General features: G+C 51.7%; 2 protein-coding genes across 2 annotated transcripts; both read right to left on the minus strand.

The window, feature by feature from the left end:
* Positions 1–465: 465 nt before the first annotated feature.
* On the minus strand, positions 466–2,492 carry LOC141966240 (fas-binding factor 1 homolog). Its single transcript, XM_074918668.1, has 4 exons — positions 1,997–2,492; positions 1,642–1,772; positions 1,168–1,270; positions 466–1,048 (listed from the first exon to the last, which is right to left on the minus strand). The coding sequence occupies exons 1-4, from the start codon at positions 2,050–2,052 to the stop codon at positions 466–468; spliced, it is 873 nt and encodes a 290-aa protein (XP_074774769.1). The 5' UTR covers positions 2,053–2,492.
* Positions 2,493–17,617: 15,125 nt separating this feature from the next.
* Positions 17,618–24,543, minus strand: LOC141966241 (protein SCO1 homolog, mitochondrial-like). The gene is given in 7 exon segments (XM_074918670.1): positions 17,618–17,910; positions 17,912–17,992; positions 21,925–22,040; positions 22,154–22,246; positions 23,137–23,334; positions 24,183–24,287; positions 24,384–24,543. Coding segments are annotated over 7 exon segments (801 nt in total). The 3' UTR covers positions 17,618–17,862.
* Positions 24,544–25,157: the final 614 nt, after the last annotated feature.

The following is a 25,157-nucleotide window of genomic DNA, read 5'->3' on the forward strand; positions in this document are numbered from 1 at the left end:
GTGATTCAGACAGGCCAAGGGCAACCACTCCCTCCCACAAGGATGAGGGCCTGGCTCTCCTTGGCAGAGCGAGAAGGGTCCTGCTACACTCTGGCAGCTGGGGATGGGGACAGAGGCTCAGATAGGCTCATCCAGACCCGCATTCCTACCCCACCCCACGCACAGTGGTGGGGACTCCGCTCTGCAGAGTAAGTCTGGGGGAAAAGCACAGCTCCTCCTCCTCCTCCATCAACTAGGGAGGAGGCTGGGTCCCCTCAGCCACTTTCAGTGGCCTCTCGAGTGGCGCTCAGCCTCAGCCTAGGGCAGGAGGGGGTCTGCCAGCACACAGCGCTAGTGGCACGAGGGTTGGGGCAGCAGGAGGGAAGAGGGAGAGAGAAGGGACAGCACGAACTTAGGCCCACCCATTTCTCCGAGAGAGCAAGTCCCCAGCAGCCCCCTGAAACCCCACAGGCAGCACTGTGGAGCTCAGTGTGCCCCGGCACCGTGTCCCCACCACGCCACAACACGGGCATGGTGGCATCCTGCAGCCTGGCAGCCCCCTCCAGCAACGGCTGGGCAAAGCCCGGGCAGCGCTCGCATGGACAAGGGCGATGCTGCGGCTCTGGCCTTTTTGTGGCTGGTCGTTCTTGCAGGGCCGGGGGGGACCCTCTCTGCATTCTGCTGCCCAAACTCGACAACCACACAAAACGCACCTGGGGCGCTGGCATCTCCGGAGGGATCCCGCTGTGCTGCCTCCGACGGCTGAGCCTGCGCTTGGGCCTTTTTGCGGGATAAGGCAGCGCTCAGCCAGTCCTCCTCCTCCTCCACTGGGGCAGGTTTAGCAGCTGCCTCCTCTCCAGCCGGGAGCTGTCTGGCGGGGCCAGGCCGCCCAGCTGCTGCAGGACTGGCCTTCGGTGGAGATGACAGCTCCAAATCCAGAAAGTCTTCGTCTTTCAAGCCCCGCCAGTCACCTCGATTCCTGCGGCCCTGCACGGGCCTCTGGCTGGCTAACGGGGGAGCTTTGGAGAGGGGCTCTGCTTTAACTTCACCGTTCTTCTCGGCTGAAAACCTGCTGTGAGGAGAAGCAGCTGCATCCCTGCCTGCGAGGGGACACCGGGGACCCTGCCCGCTCCGCTGCAGGGGCAGCGTGGCCGGTGCCTGGAGCTACAGACACAGAGAGCACAATACCTCACAGGCTGCCTTCTTGCCGGCTGGCCCTTGGCTGTGGAGGCCACTGAGGGCTGGTAAGCTCCAAACACATAATCCTCCTTGCGCCAACCCTCTTCCTTCTCTGTTCAGACAAGTGGCCTTGACTCAGCACCCAGAGGAGCAGCCGGCTGCAAAGGCTCCAGCCCTCCTCCTCCTCCTCCTCCCGCCCTGCAATTCCCACTGATGTTGCTGCCTCCGGGAAAACACCGCTGGAAACCTCGTGCCCAGAAACCGGACAGCAAGGGGTCTCCTCAGCACGGCTGGGGAAAACTTTTGTTGGAACTCAGCCCACGGCCAAAGGCAGCCGAGTTACAGACCCTGTGCAAAGGCTGCCAAGCTGCCGCAAGGGCGCAAAGGGCATTTCCCCTGCAAGGGCAGTAGAAATCGAGCTCGCTCGCCCAAGCCAGTGCTGCCACCTCTGCAGCCCGTCCCAGCATCCCTGGCTCTGCTCACCCGGCTGCTTCTGGTGGTACTTCTGTGTGACCTCCCGGCGCTCTCCCAGGCCGGGCTCTTCCAGGATTCTGGACGCGGAGCCTCGTCCCAGCAACTCGTCCAGCATGGCGCGGGCTGGCCGGACCTCCTCTCTGCTGGGGACACAGCGGCAGATGGGTTTCTCCCAGAGGCAGGGCTCTTCCTCCTCACACAGCCTTGACAGCCTGCTCTGGCTCTTCTCTGCCACACAAGGCTGCTCCTGCCCCTTGCGCAGACCCACAGGCACAAGCTCAGCATCCCCCACCCACCATGGTGGCACCATCTCAAGACACAAGCCATCCCCTCCTTTATTCCCGCCCCCCTGCACTGCCCTTACTCTTTTGCCTTCTTGCCATCTCTTCCCGGGCTGCTGCCCAGTCCCATGGCATCCATCAGGTCGCTGATGTCCTCGTCAAAGGGGATCTCCTTCCTCCTCCACGTTGGGGCCGCGGTGCGCAGGGGCGTCTGGGCTGCGCGTGGCTCTGGGGGGGGTGAGGGAGAGAATCACACATGGTAAGAGGTTTGGAGCTAGGCTTGGGGGCTTGTCTCCCTTCTTTTTTTTCTTCTTTTTTTCCCCTCAGCAATGGGAGAACACATGCCCAGCTCCTCCTGGTGTGTCCCTCACCGGAAACCCCCCGTGCCTCAATTCCTCTGCTGAGATCCTACTGCCTCTGAGAGAAGCGTCAGCAACACCCAGGCCGGTGCTTTGGGTGAGGGTCCTTCCTGCGGCGCTTCCTCCCAAGAGCACCCACCAGGGCTGGGCTGCAGCACGACGTGCCCCCCGGCTTTGCTCCAGCTCACCCAGGGCACCCGCAAGCTCTTCTCCCGCCATCCACCCGCTCCCCTGGCCCGGCTCCCCCCCAGCCATGCCAGACAGGGGTCACCTCTTCAGCCACACCCCGTGGTTCCCCCCGATACCCCACTGCTGACTTGGCTGGGCTGACACCAGGGGCAAGCCTGGCCCCCCTCAGGCCCAGCCCTCAGGGTACCCAGGCTCTCTCCCAAAAGTCGCGTTCACCTCTGCACCTTCCGCGTCCTCTGAAAGTAATCCGTCGAAGAAATAAATCCTCCACTACGTGGGACCTGCGACACAAGCCCGGGGGTCAGCAGCAGCACCTGTGAGCTCAGCCAGGGCGCGTTGGGGACAGCCAGCCCAGGTGGCGGCAGGCGGAGGGCACCGCACGGGCACACCGCGGCAGCCACGTCAGGTGACAGACAAGGAGATAAAAGAGTTCACTTCACCCAGCCAAAAAGGACTCCTCTTTATCAAGGAGCCTGCAGCTTCCCGTTCAGTCACCGGCCACAAGCAGCCCTTCAGCTGGCAGTTCTCACCCCACAGTGTCTCAGAGCCCCTGGGCAACCCCAAAGGTGCCGCTTCAGTGTCCGGGGCTGCCAGAGTGCCCCAAACAGGCACCTGGGCTTTAGGTGAGGCGAAGACCTGAACTAAGGGCAGGTACTCTGCCCCGGTCTGGGGAAAGCCCGCAGGAAAGGCCCGCAGGACCCCCACAAGCAAACCCCCTCGGCGGCAGAGGCAGGCGAGCGTCTCTCTGCTCAGCAAGGAGACGACGCCTCGGCTGCACCTCTCAGACAAGGCCCAGGAACCATCGCCGCGGCCAGGACCCCACCTGAGCCCGCTGCCCCCCCGCCTCTGGCCCCGAGTTCCCACCACAACAAAGCACCGACGGACACCGAAAGGAACGCGCCCCAGGCTACGAAGCGTGGAAACTGCTCTGGGGGTTCGCAGCCTACGGAGGAAGACAAACGCCCTCAGAGAGGGGCGCAGGTCCGGCTCCTCCTTCCCAGAACACGCCGCAGCCAGGGGCACGGGGCTCCAGAGCGCCCCACAAGCAAGAGCAAAGCCCCTCCCGACCCCGATGGCTGGGAAACGGCCCCTCAAACGCCCCGAGAGATCCCAACTCCGGCGGCAGCGGCGAGCACAGCCCCTCCCGCCCCCCGCGGGGTCCCTGCCGCCCCCGAACCGAGGGGCCGGCGCCACAAACCCGCATTCCCCGGGCCCGCCCCGGCACTCCCCGCACTCACCACCGCGGCGGCCCGGCCTTCCCCCGCTCTCCCGCCGCCTTCCCGGCTCCTGCCGCTCTCGCCTCCGCCGCTCCCTGCAGGGGCACAAGGGTCTCCTCAGCGCCCGGCCCGGCCCGGCCCGCGGCAGCCCCCGTCACCTCCGGCCCGCGCGATCTCCCGCTCCTGCCGGGGCCCCGCTCAGCGCGCCCGGCCGGCCCCGCGCCGCTCCGCCTCGCCCGCCCGCTCGGAACAAGGCTGCGGCGCTGCCCGGGAGCGCAGGAAGGAGCGAGTCCCGCCGCCGCCCCGGGGAGCCGCCGCCGCCGCCCCGCTCCGCCTCGCCTCGCCTCGCCGCGCGCCCAACGGCCCAACCGCCGCCGCTCCGCACGCGCCGCGCGGCCGCGCTGCCCTCCCGCGCGGCTCTTAAAGGGACAGGCACCCCCCGCGTGCTGAGGCGGGGGCAGCGCCGGGGGCAGCGCTGCGGCCCGGGGGCAGGACGGGGCTGGAGAAGCTCTCCCAGGGCCGCGTTCATCCAGCCCCCGCCTCGCCATCAGTCTCGCACCCGGTTTTTAAAAGAGGAAATGTCAATCACAGGTGAAGCCTTCAAAGCTTGGGAGTGCCCCAGGTAAGCTCTCCTGCTGGGCACTGCACCAAGAACGTACCGGATTGTTTAAAACCATCTGTAGGCAGCCGTTGTCTCAAATGCTCGGACTCGGGCCGTCCAGTATGTCCACAAGCTGCAGCCTCATTGCCCGCTCTCCCCAGCCCAGCAAGGGCTCGTAGCTAAAAAAATACACATTCATTCCCTTCAGATAAGTCATTCTGGTCCATGAACCGTGCAACCCGCTACAGCAGCCGTTGCTGTTACGCGCCTGCGATGTGAAAAGGCCCCACTTTTCACTACAACAGCCACACTCCTATCTCTAGCAGTTCTCCATCCTTACACGAAAACATTTCTCAAGATAATCGTTGCTGTAAAATCTGATCAGAAGGGAGCCCGTAGCAAGGGCGGAGATGGGTCTGTTACGCTGCAAAGCCCAAATGCTGAGAGGCTCGGGGAGTGCAGATGAATCTGCACATCTAGACTCTGGCCTTTTTTCTTTGCTCTTAAGAGCAGCACGCGTTAGATTTTTCTGGCTCAAGAAACAAGTGAACAAACCTTGCTCTGTTTAGACTTGTCTGTTCCTTGGAGCCTTTGAATGTCTGACAAGCTGCATGAATAGGGATGACAGAGGTTCGTGCAAGTGAAAATCACAAAGTGCCATGATACATCTAAAACTTAAACGTCTTTTCATAAATGACAATGAGAGTTGAATGAGGAGGACACTGCAGGTCTTTCAACCCAAGCAAGGAAATTCCAAAATTTCAGCAAGCACAAGAAAGAGTACTGCTTTTATTCCACGTGTCTGAAGTTTTTCAGAAAGCAACTGCTTCAGAAACACACCGTATTTCACTCTGGCAAAGTGGCTATTTTTCCCACTCTGCAGAGATCACACAGGAATAATTTGTCTCCTCTAAGGGACAGAGGCTGGGCTGCTGGAGAACGGCTTGCAGAGAGCAAGGCCATGGGTCTCTGCAGAAGCCGATTGCAGCCATCGGAGGTAAACGAAGGAAAAAAAACAGGGTACAGTTATGCTAACAAAGGACTGTTATGTTAACAAAGAGAGAAACTAAGGTACATTATGACCTGTGTATGATAAAGGAACGGCCCTGGGAGAAAAATCAGGTTCAGAAGAGGGAAGATGTTGTGACATGTCTGAAATGCCACAAGGGGCTGGGGTATTATAATGTAGCCTGTTACATGTATCCAATAGATTCCTGAGCAGTATGCACGATTATTGTAGAGTGCTTATAGAAGGGGTGATTTCTCTCAATAAAGTAGAAGCTTGCTCTATCATTCACATTGAATCGGCTGCTTGCTTCCTCCGCCCGCCGCACTGGGCCAGACTCAAAGCAGGCTGCGGACATCTGGGTGCCAGCTTCTGGGTACTGGATTCCAGGGTGAAATCCAGACTCTTGGGGCTGGACATGAAGCTCCCTGTGCTGTGCAGAGGATCGTTAAGCACCTCAGGAGGATGGTTCACAAAGTCTGCTAAAAGAAAGGGGGATCTACTGAGCGTGAGCTGAGAACCAATGCTGAGCACTCAAGCCTGGAGTGTCAGTCCCAGAGCCTGTCACTGCCTTCGGAGAGCTTGAGCAGAGCTCAGCCCCTCTGACCGGCTCTGGCTGCCCCCAGCAGGACCAGCAGACAGGACACTGGAGACCCGAAATCAAACCTCTTCTTAGCCTGGGGATTTTGGGCTGATGTTCCTCACCTTCCCAGCAGAAGTGGAGACAGGTGTTAAGAGTCGGTGTCAGAAGCAGGGGTGGCAGAAGGAAACCTGGCTGCGGCTCGGGAGCTCCTGGGCTCAGCTGGTGGACACCTTGCTCCCAGGACGTGTGGGTTTTGGTCCTATTCCTGTAGAGAGACACTTCTTGTTGCACTCCCTGGGCTGAAAGACAGCTCAACCATTTCATCTAAACCCCAGGATCATGCAGGATCAGTCTCCTACCCACGGAGCCATTCCCTACGGCAGGTCACACACCAGTGCCACCTCTGCACTTGTGGAGGATCCTGCCAGCCCTCAGGAAAACCCAAAGCTGCATCTTCTGGGGCTGAGCAGTCCGAGCAAGACCAGCTCAGGTCTTGGGCTTGCTGCTCTGAACCCAGGTCACTGTGGTCCACCACAACTCAATTTGGGTGCCGGTGGCCTGGGAGCGAGGTTTTAGCTGCACACCCATGTTCAGAGCAATGGCTCCCTTTAACAGACACCTTTTCAAATGTGAAAAAAATATAAACTAAGTTAAGAAATGGTGTGGTGCAAATGCAGAGATCACTGGGTGAGAAGCTGTCAGACTTCAACCTGGTCCCATCCCGTCACTGCTGCAAGGCACCCGGAGCAGCGCAGGCACAGCCCAACAGGAGCTGGCCCATGGATGCAGCACCAGTAGGGATGGGGCTGCTGGGCCTTTCTAAAACCAGTCGGGTCTTACAGGGCACTGGAAATTACTCTAGTGAAGATGAAGGTCTAATTACAGAGCTTGTATGTAAATTTGCTAGTTTTTTTCTCAGAAATATATATTACCTGGAAAATGAGCACTCTAAGAAAGCCAGAGGCTGGTGTCACACCCTCTTCTGCACTGCAGCTCTGCATTATAGCGGCTATTTCAAAAGGTAGTAAAACCACCTGGAATAAAGCAGATTATATGTGCATCAAATTGCAACTAAGACAAATTATCACTGCAGCTGTTTTCTGACACAAGGAATTGTGCTTATTGCTGCATTCCTCCTAGGGTTCACCAGCTTCTGGTTTCAATTACTTTCCGCTTTCTTGAATATAAGAGGACTAGGCTGACCTCTTCCCTGCTGGATGTCTACGATGAAAGTTTTCATGAAGAGATCAGCAAAATACATCCATGATTTCTGGGGCCGAGGCTCGGAGCGTGTGTGCTGCAGGGAGCTGCAGGGAGCACACTGCACACATGCACAGTCTAGAGCAGGACGGGATCTTTTCAACAGGGGAAAACAGACCCCAAACCAAAATGAAGACCACAGACTCTGTGCCAATACCAGGCTGTGCCACACTGATCTCCCTGCAAAGCCCTTCTCTCCGATTTCTGGTTCTGATTCACGGACACAGGCTCTACAACTCAAACAGTTATACAGCAGGGATGTCTACTCCGGTGCCAGGGTGCAAGGGGATTTCTCCACAAAGCTTGCACAACCACTGCACATTTGACCAGAAACTGATCGAGTGTGGATATACATATTCATTGGATGACATAGCACAAATATCCATACGCATAAGTGAGGCTGGGTTAGTTCTAGAGCCTGGTGTCAGCAGTTTATGTTCTCGCCTTGCCCATTGACTCCTGGGGGGCATCTCTGGGCCTGTTGGAGGAAGGCTCACAGTCTTCCTCACCTTGTACTTTTCCACCGAGCATGTGCAGATCCTCTCAGCCAATTTCTTGAACAACAAGAGTGGTTCCAGCTGGTTTACCACCTCTGTCTTATCTAAAAGCACCACTATATCAGTTTCTACTGCCCATGCATGACTATCCAGCCACTACAAAGACTAAACTAGTTAGAACCCATCTGCTTTCCAAGGACACGTTTCTTATTTTTGCCAAACACAGTAATTCTTGCTAAGTTTCCACAGAAAACTGCTGTTTTGATGAACACAGTAGCCCTTGGTAAGCCTCCACAGAACAGTCAGGGTAGGCAAGATTATTAAGCAATATTCAGAAATCACTGTGAGTTGCTGTGAGTTGCTGTAAGTAAATAAGCTGCAAAGCAGGTGATCACTTCCCTGCATCACTGAGGTGAAGACCACAAGGGTGCTATCACAGCGAGCCGCATTGCCTTGCAAGGCTCTCTAGCCCTGGTGTGGCCAGGAAGTTTTTATTGCTGCCCTTCATTCACATAAGGGCACCCATGGCTCGATATACCCCCCCAATTAAAGGTGGATTTACTGGTCGGTGTCTGTCTAGTTTTGCATAAAGAACTTGAGGAGAACAAGGAGGTTCTCTAAGCTGTAGCTGAGTGAGTCCCCCGGAACGCTGAAGGAACCTACTGTATTAAAGTAGCAATACACAGCTTAAAACACAGAATGAGCTGGTTCTTGCAGAGACAGGTGTCACCAGTCCTGCCCAGGCCTCCCCAGCACAGATCCTCATACTCCCAGGAACACGTACAACTGATGCAGAGCTGCTACAAGTCAGAAGCTAGATACTCCATGAGCAGCATAGCTTGCTTTAAAACAAATCAGTTTCTGTTTGAACCGAAGCAAACCTTTTGAATTCTCTTCTGGGGGGGAAATGGTTACCTTTTTGCTTTTCTTTTTAGGCCACAAAACCTAAGAGCAATCCAGTAAAACTAACCTGCTTATCAGTTCACATCTAATAGCAAGGACTGTGGCCATTCCCCCCATAGCACGGCCCAGAATATCTGTTCCCTAAGTGCACCCTCGCTGCCCCAAGGCTGGGGAGCTCCTGAGCAGCCCCAGCACACACAGCCCCGGAGCCACAGCTCTGGCATCTTCCAGGATCAGGGACTGGAAAGCCTCGGCGGCAACTGGCAACCTCAGTGCATCATGGCAAGCTGTTCACAGCTCTGTTGGACTCCTCAGCAGTCTGCGTTTTGTTTGACCTGACTGAGGATACGTATACGAGTTTGCAGCTAGGTGGTAAAGAGCTCAACTCAGCGCTCAGCCGTCAGCTCCATCCTGTAGTTCACCAAAGAGCACGAGAGGGCCCCCCCCCGCTTCATCCCACAGTCCTGGCCGTGGGCTGATGGGAGTGCAGCTTCCTAACGCAGGGTCAGTGCTTGGCCCACACAAGTCTGATGGAGTGAGAAAAGGCTCAGCAAATGGAGATACCTGCACACTGGAGAAAGGGAGGAAGAGCTACAGTATCGCAAACCACGCACAGCCTTGACCCAAGATCGAGACGAGGAAGACCTGCTTTCTTCCTCAAGCTGCTCATCGGTAACAAGCAGCAAAGATTAAGTGATTCCGGGTGGCTGCAGGAGGATGCTAAGTTTCAGCCAGCTTTCTGAAATGGCCAGGCATCTTTGCCTCTGCAGTTCAGTGCCACCAGCTGCCGTTTCCAAAGGCCTGCCACAACAACAGCCTCATGGTGCCACAGCCTGCAGTGCTGGCAAACAATGCTGCTCAGTCTGGCATTGCCAAAATGCAGCCAAGCAGGGCTGGCTGTGGCGTTTCTATCAGCACTAAGGCACCTGAACCTGGGGTGCTTCAGCAGCCTGTGTCTCCATCAGCTGAACCCCCACGTGAGCAGCACCACACTGCTCACCCCAGCAGAGGGGGGCAGGGAAAAACAATAGGGCCGAGAAGAACCCAGAGGGATGTAGGGTGTAGGGCAGCCACAGTGGAGGAGACACAAGTTGCATGGCCAGGTGTTTGCTCAGGTGGACCCCTCGGTCTTCCCTGCTCCCCACTGTTGCCCCCAAGTCTGTCCCTCCCTCGGCCTCACGCTGAAGGGAAATTGCTACATTTACTTTTAACGTTAGACATCAGTTGTGTTTTACTAGCTTTTACTTTTCATTTATAGTTTTTCCTAACTACCCTCTGTAGTCATTACCCGCTTGTAAGATGCTTTGAAACCTGTAACTCCTTGCCTAGGAAAGATAAGACAGACCTTGGACACTCTGAAAAACTCCCTGAGTACATCCCCAATCGCATAAACCTAAAAAACCAAGTGTCTAAGTTGAAGACGCCAGTGTCAAGATAAGTGACTGGAAGCTGGAACAAACAGGAGCTGAAGGACGCATGAAGTAACTCTACGACCAGATACGGACACAAGAAACCTGAAGTTCACCAAGGGACAGTGTGAGAAAGGCTGTGGGGACCCCTAAGGAGGGGAGAAGACCCTCACTCTATGGCTCTTCCCTGCCCTCTCTCAGTCATTGTAGCTTGCCCGGGTCAAGCTGGCTGGTTTGTGCTTTGGAGTGTCTTGGGAGTGCTCCTGAGGCCGTCTCTGTCTCAGAGAAGGTGCTGGTACAAACCTGTGCTGAGTGGAGCGTGGCCAGTGACTGCCCAGCCAGCAACACAGGAGCACCCCACAGCCAGCAAACTCCTTGTCAAGACTCATCAAGCCCTGGAAGCACAGGGGCCCAGCTGGCACCATCAGGAAGTCTTTGCTGAATATGAGTGGTCGGGGAAGACAACTGATGTCTGTGGATCTAGAGCCTACCAGGACACTGTACCTTGTTTCCAGACAGCAGAAATGTCTGTTTTCCCCACCTTGTGTGAGGTACTCCATCAGATGGGGAGTTTATTTGAAGGCAGCAGGTAAATCCAGTACTCCGGGAAATACCTGCACTGGAATTGTCCTGAGAGTCCCTCCAGGGCACAGCAGGCTGCTCTGGTTAGGGACAGTCATGAGCGATTAAAGACACTACCATCATTCAGACACACCACAGGACTGCAGGCACAGCCCTGTGTGAACACACACGCACGACCCAGGCAGTCCTCACCGCCCAAGCACAAGGCATGGCCTGGAGCAGGAGATCCACTCCAAAAGCCCCTGGCCCCATGCTGGGGCAAAGCTCAAGCCGAATACAAGGGAGGAGCAGAGCAGCTCCTGGTCAAAACAAGCTTCTTTGAAATGAACACTGAGGACAAGGCCCTGCCTGGGAGCCATGTCCTCTCTGCTGCACTCACCTGCTCTAGGCACAAGCAAGCTCGTCAGCTGCAGTGCATGTGGTTTCAGAGCTGGGGAGCAGATAAACTCTCATATCACAGGCCATTTGATCCAGGTCAATTCTCCTGAAGATCAAAACTGGATTTGGACTGAGCCCTTGTGGCTGTCATGGCAGGCACACGGAGTATTTTCACACTGGCAGTACACATGACAGTATGGAAAAATAAAACACGATTTGGATTTTGCCCTGATGACTGTGGACTGATGCCCAGTCTAGCTCCCACATCAGCCAAGATAAAGGCTTGCTTTCCTGACAGGTTTCTTTTTTAAGGGCAAAATAAAAAAATGTAACAAAGAGGGAAAGATCCCACAGAAACGTGTTTGGAGCACAATACTGGGCACATAAAAAAGAAGGTGACTGGGAACAGTCAGTGTTGATTTACTAACAGGTGAATCACATCTGACCATCCTGATTGTTTTCTATGATAAAATGACCAGATCCACGGGTGTGGGGAGAGCAGTGGATGCTGCTCAGCCTCAGCTCCCAAAACTGTCTGCCACAATATTCTTGCGTCCAAGCTAGGAGTTTATGGTCTGGATGGGTGGGCAACTAGATGGGTGAAGAACCTGGCTGGGCAGTAAGACTCAGAGGACAGTTGTTAGCGGGTCACATCCATGGGTCAGTCCTGGGAGTTTTCCTGTTTGACACCTTTATCAATGACCTGGCAGAGGCAACAACACACTCGCTTACGAAGTTTGAAGATGGCAGTGTAGGAAGGGGAGCAGCTGATACCCTCTAGGTCAGAGCCGCCATCCTGAGGGACCCAGACAGGCTGGAAGGATGGGCTGACAGGGACCTGAAGTTCAACAAGGACTAATGCAAAGTCCTGCAGCCAGTAAGGAAAATGCCCTTGCAAAAACACGTGCTGGGAGGTGACTGGCCAGGGAGCAGCCAGGAAGGAAGAATCTGAGGTCAAGACGGTCAGGGGTCTGGAGCCAGCCATCCCACACAACATGGGCAGAGGCTGAGGGAAGAGGGCTTGTTCAGCCTGGGAAGGAGGCTGCAGAAGGAGCTAACAGCAGCCTTCCAATACCTATGAGGAGGTTATCAGGAAGGTGGAGTCAGGCTCTTCACCCTGCTGCACGGTGAAAGGAGTTAAAATGAGAAATCCAAGCTGGAGAGAAAGAAAAAGATTTGCTCTAGCGGAAAACATGTTTTCACCCATTTAAAGAGGTTGTGCAGCCTCCATCCTTAGAGGTTTTCAAGCCTTAGCTGTTTAAAACCTTGAGCAACCCAGTCTGCCCCTGCTCTGAGCAGCAAGTTGGAGGACACACCTCCAAAGTTCCTTCCCATCTGAGTTATTCCATGATCTGGGCTGCATACGCAACACCAGGCTTTGCACACATTTAAAGCCGCGATCTCTGCACCTCTTCAGTCCCTGGCTCTGCCCATGCTGGTGGCGAGAACATTCCTAAAGCAGCCAGCTTCACCCAGGTGGCTTAAGAATGACTTACTAGTTCAGCTCCTCCATGGGCTACTCACACAGCACACGCTGTGCTGCCTTCCTTGGGTAAACCAACAGAGCTGTTCCTCATTCCTCAAGACACTCTGTCACTAGTCCCCAGCCGGGGATGGCATCAGCTCTGCAGTCGGTATTAGAGGTGCCAGCCACTCTGAAGAGATGCTACTTTCTGCCTGGTATTTTACAGGACAAGTAGGCTGGAGCTGGGTGTGGTGGGGGCTCACACAGCAATGCTGTGGATTGGGCTCTGTGTATCGTCCATCTGCCCACAGGGTATCCAAGAGTCCCCGTTTGCCCGAGGTAACAGAAGTTCACCCTCACGGCACCAGACTCCACAAATTTCCCAAGTGAAACCCGTAGCCCAGTAAAGTTTCCACAGGGGAGACCCACTTAGGGAGCCAGGCACTCCTCGGCCCCGGCCCAGTGCTCAGCACAGCCACGGGCATGGAGCCCTGTAATAAAACTCCCCCGCCAGACCTGAGCTCCCTCTTTGTGGGCTGGGCACTGCACACTGGGCTACAGGGGGTTTGGGTACAAGGAGTACAGGCGGAGTTTGCTCTACTGACAAAGGGTCTCCAAGCCCTACCCCAGCGTATTCCCTTTCCCCCACTACATATCCACCCCCTGAACAGCTCTGCCTCCTCCTGGTGAGCATTCAGCACAGCCCTTGTTCCTCCTAAACATGCAGGGATCAGAGCTGTGCTCCTTGCTGTCACCAAGGCAGGGTGGTGAAAGCCTAAACAACAGGGGTTTTTTTAAGAAAACGAACAAAACGATACAATCCATTAAAAAAACCCCTCACTTCCAAAGAAAGTTTCCCTCCTGGAAAAGGCCAATGGAAAAGAGATGAGTAGGATCAATTTGGAGGCAGAAAAGCAGGACATCAGCTGCTCCCACTACTCAGAGGCAAGACACATGCTTGAATACTGTGACACGGTCCCCGGGCTGGTCCCTCCATCCAGTATCTTTCTGTGCCCTTCCCAGAGGCCCCCCATTCAGCCACAAGCTTCCTGTATCAGTGGCTCTGCCTTTCAGGACACAGAAAAACAAGTTAAAGGACATGACGCTTACGACAAAACATCTGGGAGAAGACAGAAATCTTACATTTGTCTCTGCAGCAGGAGTCAGCTGCAAATTTGCTTTAGGGAAATAAATGCAGATTGGGTGATCCTTGACAGGCTGCAGCCCACACGCTTTGTACTGAGTTTGCAAAGCCCTGGGACAGAGATTTGGCAGGCTTGCCTCATCCAAATTTCTACCGACTTCTACTTTGTTTTAACTCGGCTTAACTGTAATACCAGTATTTTCTTCTAAGCAGGTGGTTCTGGCTAATTTGGTGTATTTTTACTTACGATTACTTCATACAAGCCTAGTTTTACACAGACTGTACTCTGTGCAGAGTAAGGGATTTGTCACTAACATACTGATGCAATATAAAGAAATACAAGCCTGATGTGACAGCAGAAACCTTGACAAGCACAAACAAAGGATGCTGTGTAGAGAAGTAAAGCCACAGGATGACGAGACAGGGCAGAGACTTGGCCCTGGAGACTCCACAGCTACAAACAACTCCTGGATAATCAAATAAAGAAATACAGATCTGAAGGTGTCACCTATGAAAACCAGTTTTGTCCAGAGACCGATGTATGTTAAAAGGTATGAGGGATGAAATGTGGAGTCAGACAATGGAAAAAAGGGGGCATCTGTGGTATGACTGACTTCATTAGAGCCAGTTTTTGTTGCCCAGACACGAGAGGTGAGTAGTAGGTGTTTAACAGCAGTTTACTGTTCTCCAGGAATCCCTCACGAACAGGAGTCGATTTTTCACTATTTCTTTCCTGCTGCCAGTAACAACTGACCAGAACCTACTGAAGATCACTGTGGCAAGGAACCCATCTGCCTAGGCCCTCTCATGACATTTTTGCACAAGCACCTCCTTTACATCAGTTAAACCCCCTCCCTTTAAACCACCTCCTGCCGCAGAGTGTGTACATGCCCCTGTAGAAGGCATACAGAAGCACAGAGCTTCCATTGCATGCAAAACACCACCAGCACAGGGATTCAGGGGAAGACTCAAGGAAACTGCCATGCTTTTTGCACATGCTCCCCTGTGAAAAAGGGAAGGGCAGCAAGAGACCCCACACACAAAGGGAGGCCTCAGTCCCGGGAGGATGCGCGCTGGCGCAGCACAATATGCAACGCTGCATTCTGTGACTGCTGCTGACACAGACCCTACCCAGGCCAGAACAGACAAGCCCCCAGGCCAAGCCCTCTTCCTTGCAGAGGCTACTGCAGACACCAATTTCGAACCTCTCCTCTGCTCAGTGGTCACTTAAGTAAAATGGGGTTTAAAGAAATACACTCTCCCTTAGGCCCATGAGAAACCTGCTGCATTTTCAGCTTTGAAATACCAGCTCCTTCCCATTCCTCTTGGAAGACAGGAAATGGCTGAAAAACGTGTATTACGTCTTCTCAGTCCTGAAAGATTCAAATTACAGTATTAAAATTAAGCTTTTCTCCACAGGGTATCTTAAGCTCTTGGAAGTAACCAAGGGGAGCACAAATAGACTTCAAAGAGGCAAGTATCCTCACAGATCAGCCGCTCCATTTCTTAGTCACATTCCCACCAGGTCTTCTACACCAGGATTTGCAAGAAATACAGAACAGGGAGGAACAGACTCTCTAATACAGAAGAAGCAGCGAGACAGTCAGCACAACTCCCCCACAACCCCGCCCCCTAGGAAAAAATATTCAGATTATTTCTGGCTTTTTCAAAAAGGAAAAAAAGTATTTCCCCAATGCAAGTAAGGTAAAGAAGAACTTGGGGACTTACAGCACAAGAGATGGCTTTAGAAAAAGCTGGACGGGACTGCACTTCTAAACACTGTCCCCACTAGCAGTTCTCACTGCTCATTTCTGTTCATTACCAGTTAACATGCATTTGTCCACTACAGACTGACCCTAGCGAATGGCCAGAGTGTTGGGACGCTGACACTGATACAGAGGTGGTATTTCCATGTGGCTTATATCACAGGACTGGATAAATGTAATTTACCACCTTCTCTGTCCTAAGGCACTCTATTGCACAAGTCACCCTCAAACAACTGCATCAGAAGTTCCAAAAGAGGTGATGTCCTGGTTGGAACTCAGCCGGCAGCCAGACACCACGCAGCCTGTCCCTCGCCCAGGAAAACAGGGGAGGGACAAAAAGGAAAAACTTGTAGGTTGAAATAAAAACAGTTTAGTGATGGCAGCAAAACAGTAACAGGCAGTACCAACAGGTAATGCACAGTGTGATCGCTCACCCCCCACCAACCAACACCCAGCCCGACCTCGGCAGCGATCCCGACAAAAGGACGATACACCCCCCCCACCACCCCCAACCAGAACCCGTCTCCTTCTGATCCCAAGAATAATGTCACAGCAGATGGACTACTCCAACAGCCAACCCGAGCCCAGCACTCTGGCTGTGCCCCCTCCCAGCTCAAGAAAATTAACTCCATCCCAGCCAAAACCAGGCCACCTGGTAGAGGTCACGATGAGAAAAGGGCACACACACTGATCTGGAGCAGGGAGGCTCAGAGAGTCCTGGCAAGATAAGTTTCCTAGAAACACTGAAATGCTGGTTGCAAAGGGGGCTCCAAAGGTTTCCAGTCCAGCTTCCCACAGGACTATCACCGGCAGGTCAAGCCATGGCCTGTCTTGTGGCAAAAAACTGGTGCACAGCCACCCAAAGAAATGCAGAGCTAACAGGTGCCAAAAGTCAGCTCTGTAAAGAAATAAATTACCTCCAGGATTGTGGGGAAGAATAACAAGAAAGGAAAGGCTCTTTAGAAACAGTGCTGACACTTGCAACCACTCCATGAAAATAAAACCGGTATTGCCAGGGTGCCAGTTATCACAGACACCAATATTATTGATAACACCTTGGATCTGACACAGCCTCGAACAGAGGACTTAAAGCATGAAATTTCCTTTCAAAGCCACTCCTATTGCCTACTGCAATCAAGCCAGCCAGCACAACGAGGAAAAAAAAACCACCTGACTTCCTTTTCAGCTCCTGAGTTTAATTCTACTCAGACACTTTTTAGAATCCCCACTGTAAACTGGTACTGTCTTCCTTCAAAGAGCTTTATCAGAAGAGTGCAGTCTTAGACATACTCACAGTAACCTTCCTGATACGCCCCGGAGGTCACCGTAGCAGTGCAGGGCAGCTGATGGGGACCTACGCACTGCTTCATCGTAACCGCTCTGAAGCAGGTTAAGTTTACTGTTTTTCAGGATTTGGGAAATAAGGAAGTTTCCCACAGACATTGCACCGTCCCTCAGACAGGAACATTCTCTTCCAACCCCCACACTCAGAAGAACACCAGTGCAGGAACACTTGCATTTAGTCTGAAACACTCCGGGACTTGCACCAAGAGCTTTTCTGTTTTGTCTCCTGTGGGCCATTCTCTGGGGTTCAGCCACCTTAAAAATGCACATTCAGCTTGTGGTTTGCACTACTCTACACACACACTGCTTTTTAGAAAGAGAGAGAGCAGGAAGATGAAGCTTGACCAGTATACAAAGTTCTGATGATATACTGGTCAATCCTAACTAAGGAAAAAGAAAAATATATATTGCTTATACAAAGCAATCTTTGTTTTCAAATGCTGCACTGCATAGAATTTATCCGACAGCCCTATGCATGGCCACAGACCCCCTTTATCCACTCCACTCCACTACTCACCATAGCACAACCAGGCCCAACTACGCATGAAATTATTTAGACCGGAAGAAAAATCTATTCGCAATCCATTATTCACTTCCTTATTAAGTTAACAGAATTCACCTGGAAAAATCACCAAGAAAAACAGCATTTCATTTCCGTATTCAAATGAGGAAGAGATCAGGCACACTACAGGGCTGGTCCTATGTGTGGAAGCTGCTGACACTTTCAGTGCTCTCCACCTTCTCAGACTTGATGAAGAAGTCCTCTTAAGGCTCTCCTGCTTATAATGTTGTAACTGCCCCTCCCAGAAGGCAAAACAGTGCAGACAAAAAAAAGAAGGCAGAGGTCCTCTGAGAATGCCATGGTCCACATGACTTTTCATCAAGTAATCCTCCTCCTGCAGTGACTGTCCTTCGCTGATGTCTTGCCAAGAGACACCAATTAATTTTACCAGTGATACACACATTCTTCTCAAATGAAAAGCCTTTTTTGCTGCCAACAATGTTTCTGAGAAGTCCCGAATTTCATTCTGTAGCCTACCCACTGCTGCACATAATATCCATCAGGAAGGCTCTACAGAGATTCTTGATAATGGTATTTTGCAGAAGTATGGTTGCCTTTCTCATCTGGAAGAAAGGAAGCATGTGGTGACAGGATGTTACACTTTATGCTTCTGCTTTAACCCAACGCCCAATTACAGCCAAACCCGCAGGTGATGTTCACATCAATCTTTGAAGAATTTGTGTTTTAGGATCTGTACTTTCTCATGTGTGCAGCAACAGAAGCAGAAATCTCAAGCGCTCCTCTTATTCTGGCCGTAATAGTCCACAAAGTCACCATCTGGCCCCAGGAGGTACATTATTATTGTGTGATCCACCTGCAAGAAAGCACATTGTGGCTTGATAAAGGAGATCACAGAATCACAGAATATCAGGCTGAGGGGGACCTCAGGATCATCTAGTCCAACCTTTCCTGGCAAAAGCCCAGTCTAGACAAGATGGCCCAGCACCCCATCCAACCAAATCTAAGTGTCCAACGTTAGGGAACCCATCACTTCCCTGGGGAGATTATTCCAACAGCTGATTGTTCGCTTTGTGAAAAATTTTCCTCGGGTCCACTTGGAATCTCCCCAGGAGTAACTTCTACCCGTTATCCCTCAGCTTTTCCATGTCACCCTTTGTAAAATGGGAGTGTCCATCTTCTTTGTAGCCACCCTTTAAATACTGCAACATCCTGCTCATCTCTAGTCAGCAGCACAGTGTCCCACTCAGCCTTTGGTTCAGCTGTCTGACAAGACTTCTCACCAAGCAGCTAAAGCAAGATAAGGAAAACCTCAGCATCACCTCAGCGATCTCTCCCTGTTTTACTCAGGAAAATAAACAGAGAAAACGAACTGCATACTCAGAATGTGAGAAGGAATACTTTAATCAGACAAGTCTTCCCTAAGCTGCAGGCACCCTTCCTGCAGCACACACAAGGCTGGGGCAAACTTGCAGGCTCGTAGTCTTTCCCCCTCACTTTTCCCAATTCCCCTCTACTTCTCATGATGCTCCATGGCCCCCACAAGGTCTTCAAGCTCCTGCTGCTAAAATGATGTAAATCCAATATAAAAAGAGGTAATTCATTAAATCGAGTTCACTGTCAGTGCAAACAATGGGACCGAGAGCATCACTGGGATACCGGAGTTGCACATCGAGGACCTGGTGCAGAGGGAATTACACGTGCTGGGAAGGGGCTCCCTCTACTGTCTGAACTGAAAGAACCTTAAAAAAGGTTCAAAGTCATGATTAACTCCACTGTAAATTTATTTAAAATGCCACTGCAAGTACTGTCTGCATCTAACTGTGACAACATCTTTATGAGCAAAGAGACAAAGTACTGAAAATGGAGGCCATGAATCTGTGATCGCTCAAGTGCCTACATCGTCTCACTGCCACTGGAGAAAAAGAACCGAAATGTACTTATGCACTGAGAGTACAACTGTGTTTGAAGTTAAAAAAAAAAGAAATCACATAAACATTTCCACAAGCTAAAAGGATGCATACAATTAATGGCACTTCTGCCACTGAAATAATGCTTCTCAAAATGTTATTGAAGCAGGTTTAACCCAAATATTTTACTCTAGTTTCCAACCTAGATGATTCTACGATTTTCAAGATAAGATCACAAAATCAAGTTGTAAGAGACATTTTAAGGAAGCTGAATCACAATTTAGAGCCTTCAACTGGAAACTATAAAAAAAAAAAAATGCTCTGAGCAGGCTACCTGATTAACTCCCCAGCCCACGGAAGATTAGATACAGTCAGGATGGAGTGCAGTTTGTGCAATGCAGAAGACCACTGTTTCTCAAGGTGTGTCTGAAGCCTGCACTGTTCCCACTGTATAAGATCCCCATTTGAGTGTCAATGCAATCGTGTAAACCACAGAATAAAACAAGTAAATTGGATATCCTGGTGTTGAGAAATATAAAATTGAGATTATTGAATAGGAACTAGTAACATTCAAGTATTACTTGAAAAATTCAGATGTTTAGAAATTATAATTTCCAAATGGTCATCTCAGTGCTCTTTTGAAATCAAAACAAGCAGTGAAGTTTAATGCTGTAGTGGACCTCTTCCTCTTCCCCACCTCCTACTGACAGAGCAGTAATTACCTGGGTAAGTCTCAGGCAGGCACAAACCCAGGCTCAAGCTCTCCCTCCCAGGTCTGTTGCTGGTATCCTCTTTCCATCTTGTTTCAGACATCTGTGTCCTCTGGCCTTCCTGCCTCGAACACAGAGCTCACAGCCTCTCGAAACCAAGAGCCTACGACAAATCCTGAGAGGTGCAAGTATACTCTTCCTCCTTGGTACCACGGCTGGGGCTCCCAGGCTGCTCTCCTGCTCCCAATTCCCGGGCCTGTCTTCCCTGCTGCCCTTCCCTTCTCAGACTCACAACCCTAGCACAGACCAGCAGTATTCTCCCTGGATCCTGAACCCCTTCTCCTACTTCCTTACACCTCTAGTCACATTCTGCAGTTCGGTTTCTCTCCCCAGCCTCCCTTGAAGCTGCCGTCATCTACAGAGTTATTTTCCATGGCTGAGCCCCTGTACTTTCCCTTCATGGCCATGCAGAACCCACATGTGGTTTGCCAGAATCCAGGCGTGGTTTACTCCCTCAGGAGCAGCACTCCTTCAGCTTTTCCAGCCTCCTTCCATCATCTCTCATCAACTTCAGTTCACTGACACAGCGTCAGATTCTACTGATGTTTTTCCCCGCTCCTGAGCGGGTATCCTTTGCCAATCCTGTTCCTGTAACACAGTCTTGCATTTCCACCAGCTCCCTTTTAGAAATCTGATTTTAAGTAGTACTTTTAGATTGATTTCAGATTGATGCTAGATGGATTTAAACTGGTGTTGAATTTCTCCAGCAAGCTTCTCTCCTCCACTCAAATACAGTATCTTAGACACAGACTTCTACTGACTTGCCGCTTTAAGCCAAAACAGGTTCTTGGTCTCTCAATTCATACCCCTTTCAGTAATGTAGAGCAATGCATATCACCAGTGCGATTCCACCTTCTCTTTACCGAGATCATCTGCTGCTGCTCTCGCTCTTTCTACGCACCGCTTTTTTGTTCCACGTGCATAACTTATTCGCTGCAGTCAGGTGTTTTTCAAAACAGATTAATAACAGACAATACTGGACTAGACCAAAACGGATCTTCCTCAGCATCCTACCTCAAACAGTGGCCAGAAACGGTTGCTTTAAAGAGGAGTATAAAACCAAAATATCCTATCTTCCTCTGTTCCCAGTTTCCAAACACTTTTAGCCCACAGGCTTCCCGAACTAGGCAAAGATCTCTGTGCATTTTGTAATCCTCAACACACTGCTTTTTCCAAAGACTAACAGGTGTCCCTGTGGACTCCCACAAACTTCTGTCATGGGCATCCATAGGAGGGATGCCACTTCTCACATGGCCACTGCAACAAGAACCATCATCACCTGTTCACTTTTGAACCTGTTTTTAGTCTTCCCTGATGCACTTAGTTCTTGTAATGAAGAAAAAAACCAAAAGATCAGACAACACGTATCCTCACTTGCTGTATCACTTGTACCTCCTTTACTCTTCCAGTCTGCTCAGGATGTGGCAAGTCAGAAAGGCCTTGGCAGCAGCTCTGAGCCCTATAACCAGTCCTATTCACTGCCAGAGGATAAGATTCTGACTGCCCAGTTTAGCCTCACTTAAACCTCCGTTTCCCCTTTCACGCTATTACTCCACATATTTTATGCTAACAATTTAGCATTAACATCCCTTCTCTTCGAGGTCATTTGACACAGGAGGAAGATCTCCACGGTATCTGCAGGCAGGCTTTGCATCACCCAAGTCTCTTGCCAAGATGACCCCGCTCCTTGGTAGGTTTGGCAGGGAAGGAATCGTGACCTGATTTGCCTCTCATTTCTCTCTCTTCCTATTGCCTTAATTTCCCAGTTCTGTTTTTACTTTGGAGCACAGAGGAAAAACAGATGGACAAAAACAGTACATGACAGAAAAAAGTTCAAACTACTGCCAGGCTTGCTAGCTCGTATGCTATTCTGTAGGCAGGCCTGGGATTCCACATTTTTAAAACAGGTTTCAGTGAGGTTCTAAGCTTGTAAGAAGGCATCTCGATCCCGACTGAGACCTCTAAAACAGAGCTCAACACATCAGTGCAACAGGGTTCTATCATGCAAGACTTCAGCACAGACTGCAACAGCTGTCTTCTGACTTTAACATCTAGACGTTGCTCTTATCCAAAGTCCTTCATTAGGCAAAGGCTCTACATTTACTTACTATGTAATCACTGTCTTCATCTTTGGGACCTTCACTGTAATACGCACGGTAAGCTTTGGCCACTTGGTCAATCTGTGCCTTGGTACCAGTCAATCCAATCAGCTTTGGAGAAAATTCTAGATAGAAAGAAGAGATGTACACGTTTTAGTGAAAAGAATCCCATCAAGAGCCTCCTTTTCAGTGCTCTGTATTACATGCTATAAGACATCAAGGAAGAAAAGAGTAATACCTTTAACATATCTGGCAATGGCTTCTTCATTGTCCCTCTCAGGATCAAGGGTGATGAAGGGTGGGGTCAGGTTAGGCAAAGATGGAATTCTATCTGTGACATTAACAATTATTGTTTTTCTTAGAGAACTAAAAATCGTTCGTCACCTCCCTTTAAACAAGCTCACAGCCAAACTATCATAACATCAATCCAAGTCCACCCTAAGGCCATTTTGTGCATCTTAATTTATGTGATTTGTGAATGAAGCAAATGCTGTGAAAGCCACCGGTCTGTGCTTGTGCTGGCTGCAGCTACACTTCCAGCCTCTCAGCTGGAGACCCTGCCCTGCTTCGGAGATGACAAATGGGCTCTGATGCAGAAAATACATGATGCATTTATCATTTCAAGACAACGAACGTACCCTTGTGATGGTGGAGTGGGAGGGTGAAGACACAGTTCAGGCTCTTCCCCTCACGTTCCAGCCACAGCTTTCACTCTATGTTCTTCCTATTAGCCCACCCTCCCACCTCCCTCGTTACTATTACCCCTGCTCTGTAACTCTTCAGGGCCTGCAGGCTGAGAAAACCACCTCTATCACACAGCCTTCCCCCAGCCTCTGTTCCACAGCACACTCTCAGAAGGGACCCTTGCAGAGAGTTGTTCTCAACATGAATAAAAGAAAGGAAAAAACCTTAACACACCCCACAACCACTTCTTGGCAAAACTCCAATGCAGTGGCACCGTTCCCTGTAACCTGTCACCATCACGTTTTATTACAAGGCCCCTGTTGCAGAAAGATCAGTACTGTCGTTCTCTACATGCCAGATCCTAGTGACGGGCAGATGGACGGATGTCAGTGTCACCTACCAATTAATTCAACTACTGAGCAGCAGGCAAGCTTTTTTTTTAAAAAAACCCATCAGTTATTATTGTTTGAGGTATTTTACCACAACAAACCTGAAGCTCCCATAAAAAGCACCACTATTCCAACCAAATTCCCATACCAATTTCATCTACCACTTCAATCATCTTCTCCAGGTCATCAGGACAGATGTCAGGGCAGTGTGGGAAGCCAAAGTAGATCAGCACCCACTGGCCGATGTAGTCCTTGCTGGTCTTGGGCTGTCCCTCATGGTTAATGAGTGAGAAGGGACCTCCTGGAAGTGGTTTCCCAATGCCTCGGTTCCGTTCCTTCTCCAGGTCTACAAAAAACCAAGAGGGGATCAAACACATCCATGCCACAACCCACGCTGCTTCCAAAGAGAAGCTTCTGAAGCAGCTGAGATTCAGGAAACCTCTCCAAGTCACAGCCCGGGATGCTGAAATGTCAAGATCTACCAACACCCGTTGTGCAGAAGCTCCATGTGGACAAGACTTGCAAAAAGCACTCCATTTTAGTCAAAACTGTACGCATCACTAAACTCCTTTGAAACATAATAATCTCGTTCACTATCATCTGATAGTATTTTTATTTTTTTAGAAAAAAAGACAACAAGGAGAAAGCCAGGTACCTGGCTTGGTATGAAACAGAAGACTAATCATCCTTTGCAAACCGACCATATCGCAGAAGCTGTAGTAGTTCTGATTGGAAACACTAAAAACATGAAAATGAAACCCATGGGCAGCTCCTGCAGGAGAGTAAAATGGGCACACACAGTACCCTGAGTGAAACCAGCAGAAAGCCCCCGTGTGCTGCATCGACTGGCTGCAGCGTGCGTGACAAAAACCCAACCACTCCAACCGCGAACGTGCCTTTAAAAATTTGAGAACGCTCAACCTTGAAGGTTTTTTTGACTTTCTGAAAATTTTCTGTGGCACATCTATACACGTAGGCACAGAGCAGCACTGTGTAAAGCATACCGTGATGCAGTGGGGTGCCCGAGTAGATAAAAGACATCCGAACGCACAAAGTACATCATCTGAATGCAAACTACAACCCTGCGGAGGCTTCTCCCGCCTGGCCGCACGCCGGCAGCCCAGGCCGGGCCCCGCCGCGGCAGCGCGGCCTCCCCGCGGCGGGCCGGGTCCAGTCCCTCCCCGCCGCACTCACCCTCCTCCTTCCGCCGTTTCACCTTCTTCGTGGCGGCCAGCAGCCCCCCGCACAGCACGACGGTGGCCGCCAACGACCGCCACGACACCAGCAGCCGCGGAGAAGCTGTTCAGTGACTGAAAGGGGGGGACGGCGCGGCCCGTCGCGCCCGGCTCCGCCGCCGAGGAAGGACGCGGCTCGCTCCCTCCCTCCCTCCTTCACTCACCCTCCTCTGCCCGCCCGGCCTGGGGCCGCTTCCCGGCGGCAGACGGGACAGCGGGCGGCTGCCGGGCGCGGGCGGCGCGGCCCGGCCCCTCGGCGCGGCCGCCGGCAGCCGCCAGCACAGCCCCGGCCGCCCGCAGCGAAGCGCCGCCGCCGCCATCTTGTGTCCCCCGCGCTTCCCCCTCAGCGAGGGGCGGCCTCCCCAGTGCCGAGCCCAGGGCTCAGATCCCTTCCCTGGCCCCGCTGGCCCCGCCGGTGCTGACACAAGCCAGGATGCCACCGGCCTTCTTGGCCCCCTGGGCACGCTGCTGGCTCATTATCACCCCCCAGGTCCCTCTCTGACCGGCAGCTCTCCAGCCGCTCCTCCCCAGGCCTGTAGCGCTGCTGGGGGGCGTTGTGGCCCAAGGGCAGAACCCAGCCTCTGGCCTCAGTGAAACTCCTCCAGTTGGCCTCAGCCGGTTCTAGGATTTGATTTTCATCTGCACTTTATCGACGAAGCTTAGGAGCAGGGCATGGCACAGCTGAAAGGCTTCTCCCCACAGCACACGTGGAGGGTGATGGAGGCTGGGTGCTGTGTCTTACTGCAGGCCCTGGTATTGCCACACGAGCCCAGATGGACAGTAGCACAAGGCAGAACATAATTTAAAACAATCTATTTAGATCCTAGATTTGTCTTATTTTGCTCTCAAACGTTTCCTTCCTACGTGATCAAATGAAGCGTTTTGGTGAAATATTGAGTGACATCACTTACAAATAATATAAAATCCAACAAAG

Source organism: Athene noctua, chromosome 14 (genome assembly GCF_965140245.1).
Source record: "Athene noctua chromosome 14, bAthNoc1.hap1.1, whole genome shotgun sequence".
In the NCBI taxonomy this organism is placed as follows: Eukaryota; Metazoa; Chordata; class Aves; order Strigiformes; family Strigidae; genus Athene; species Athene noctua.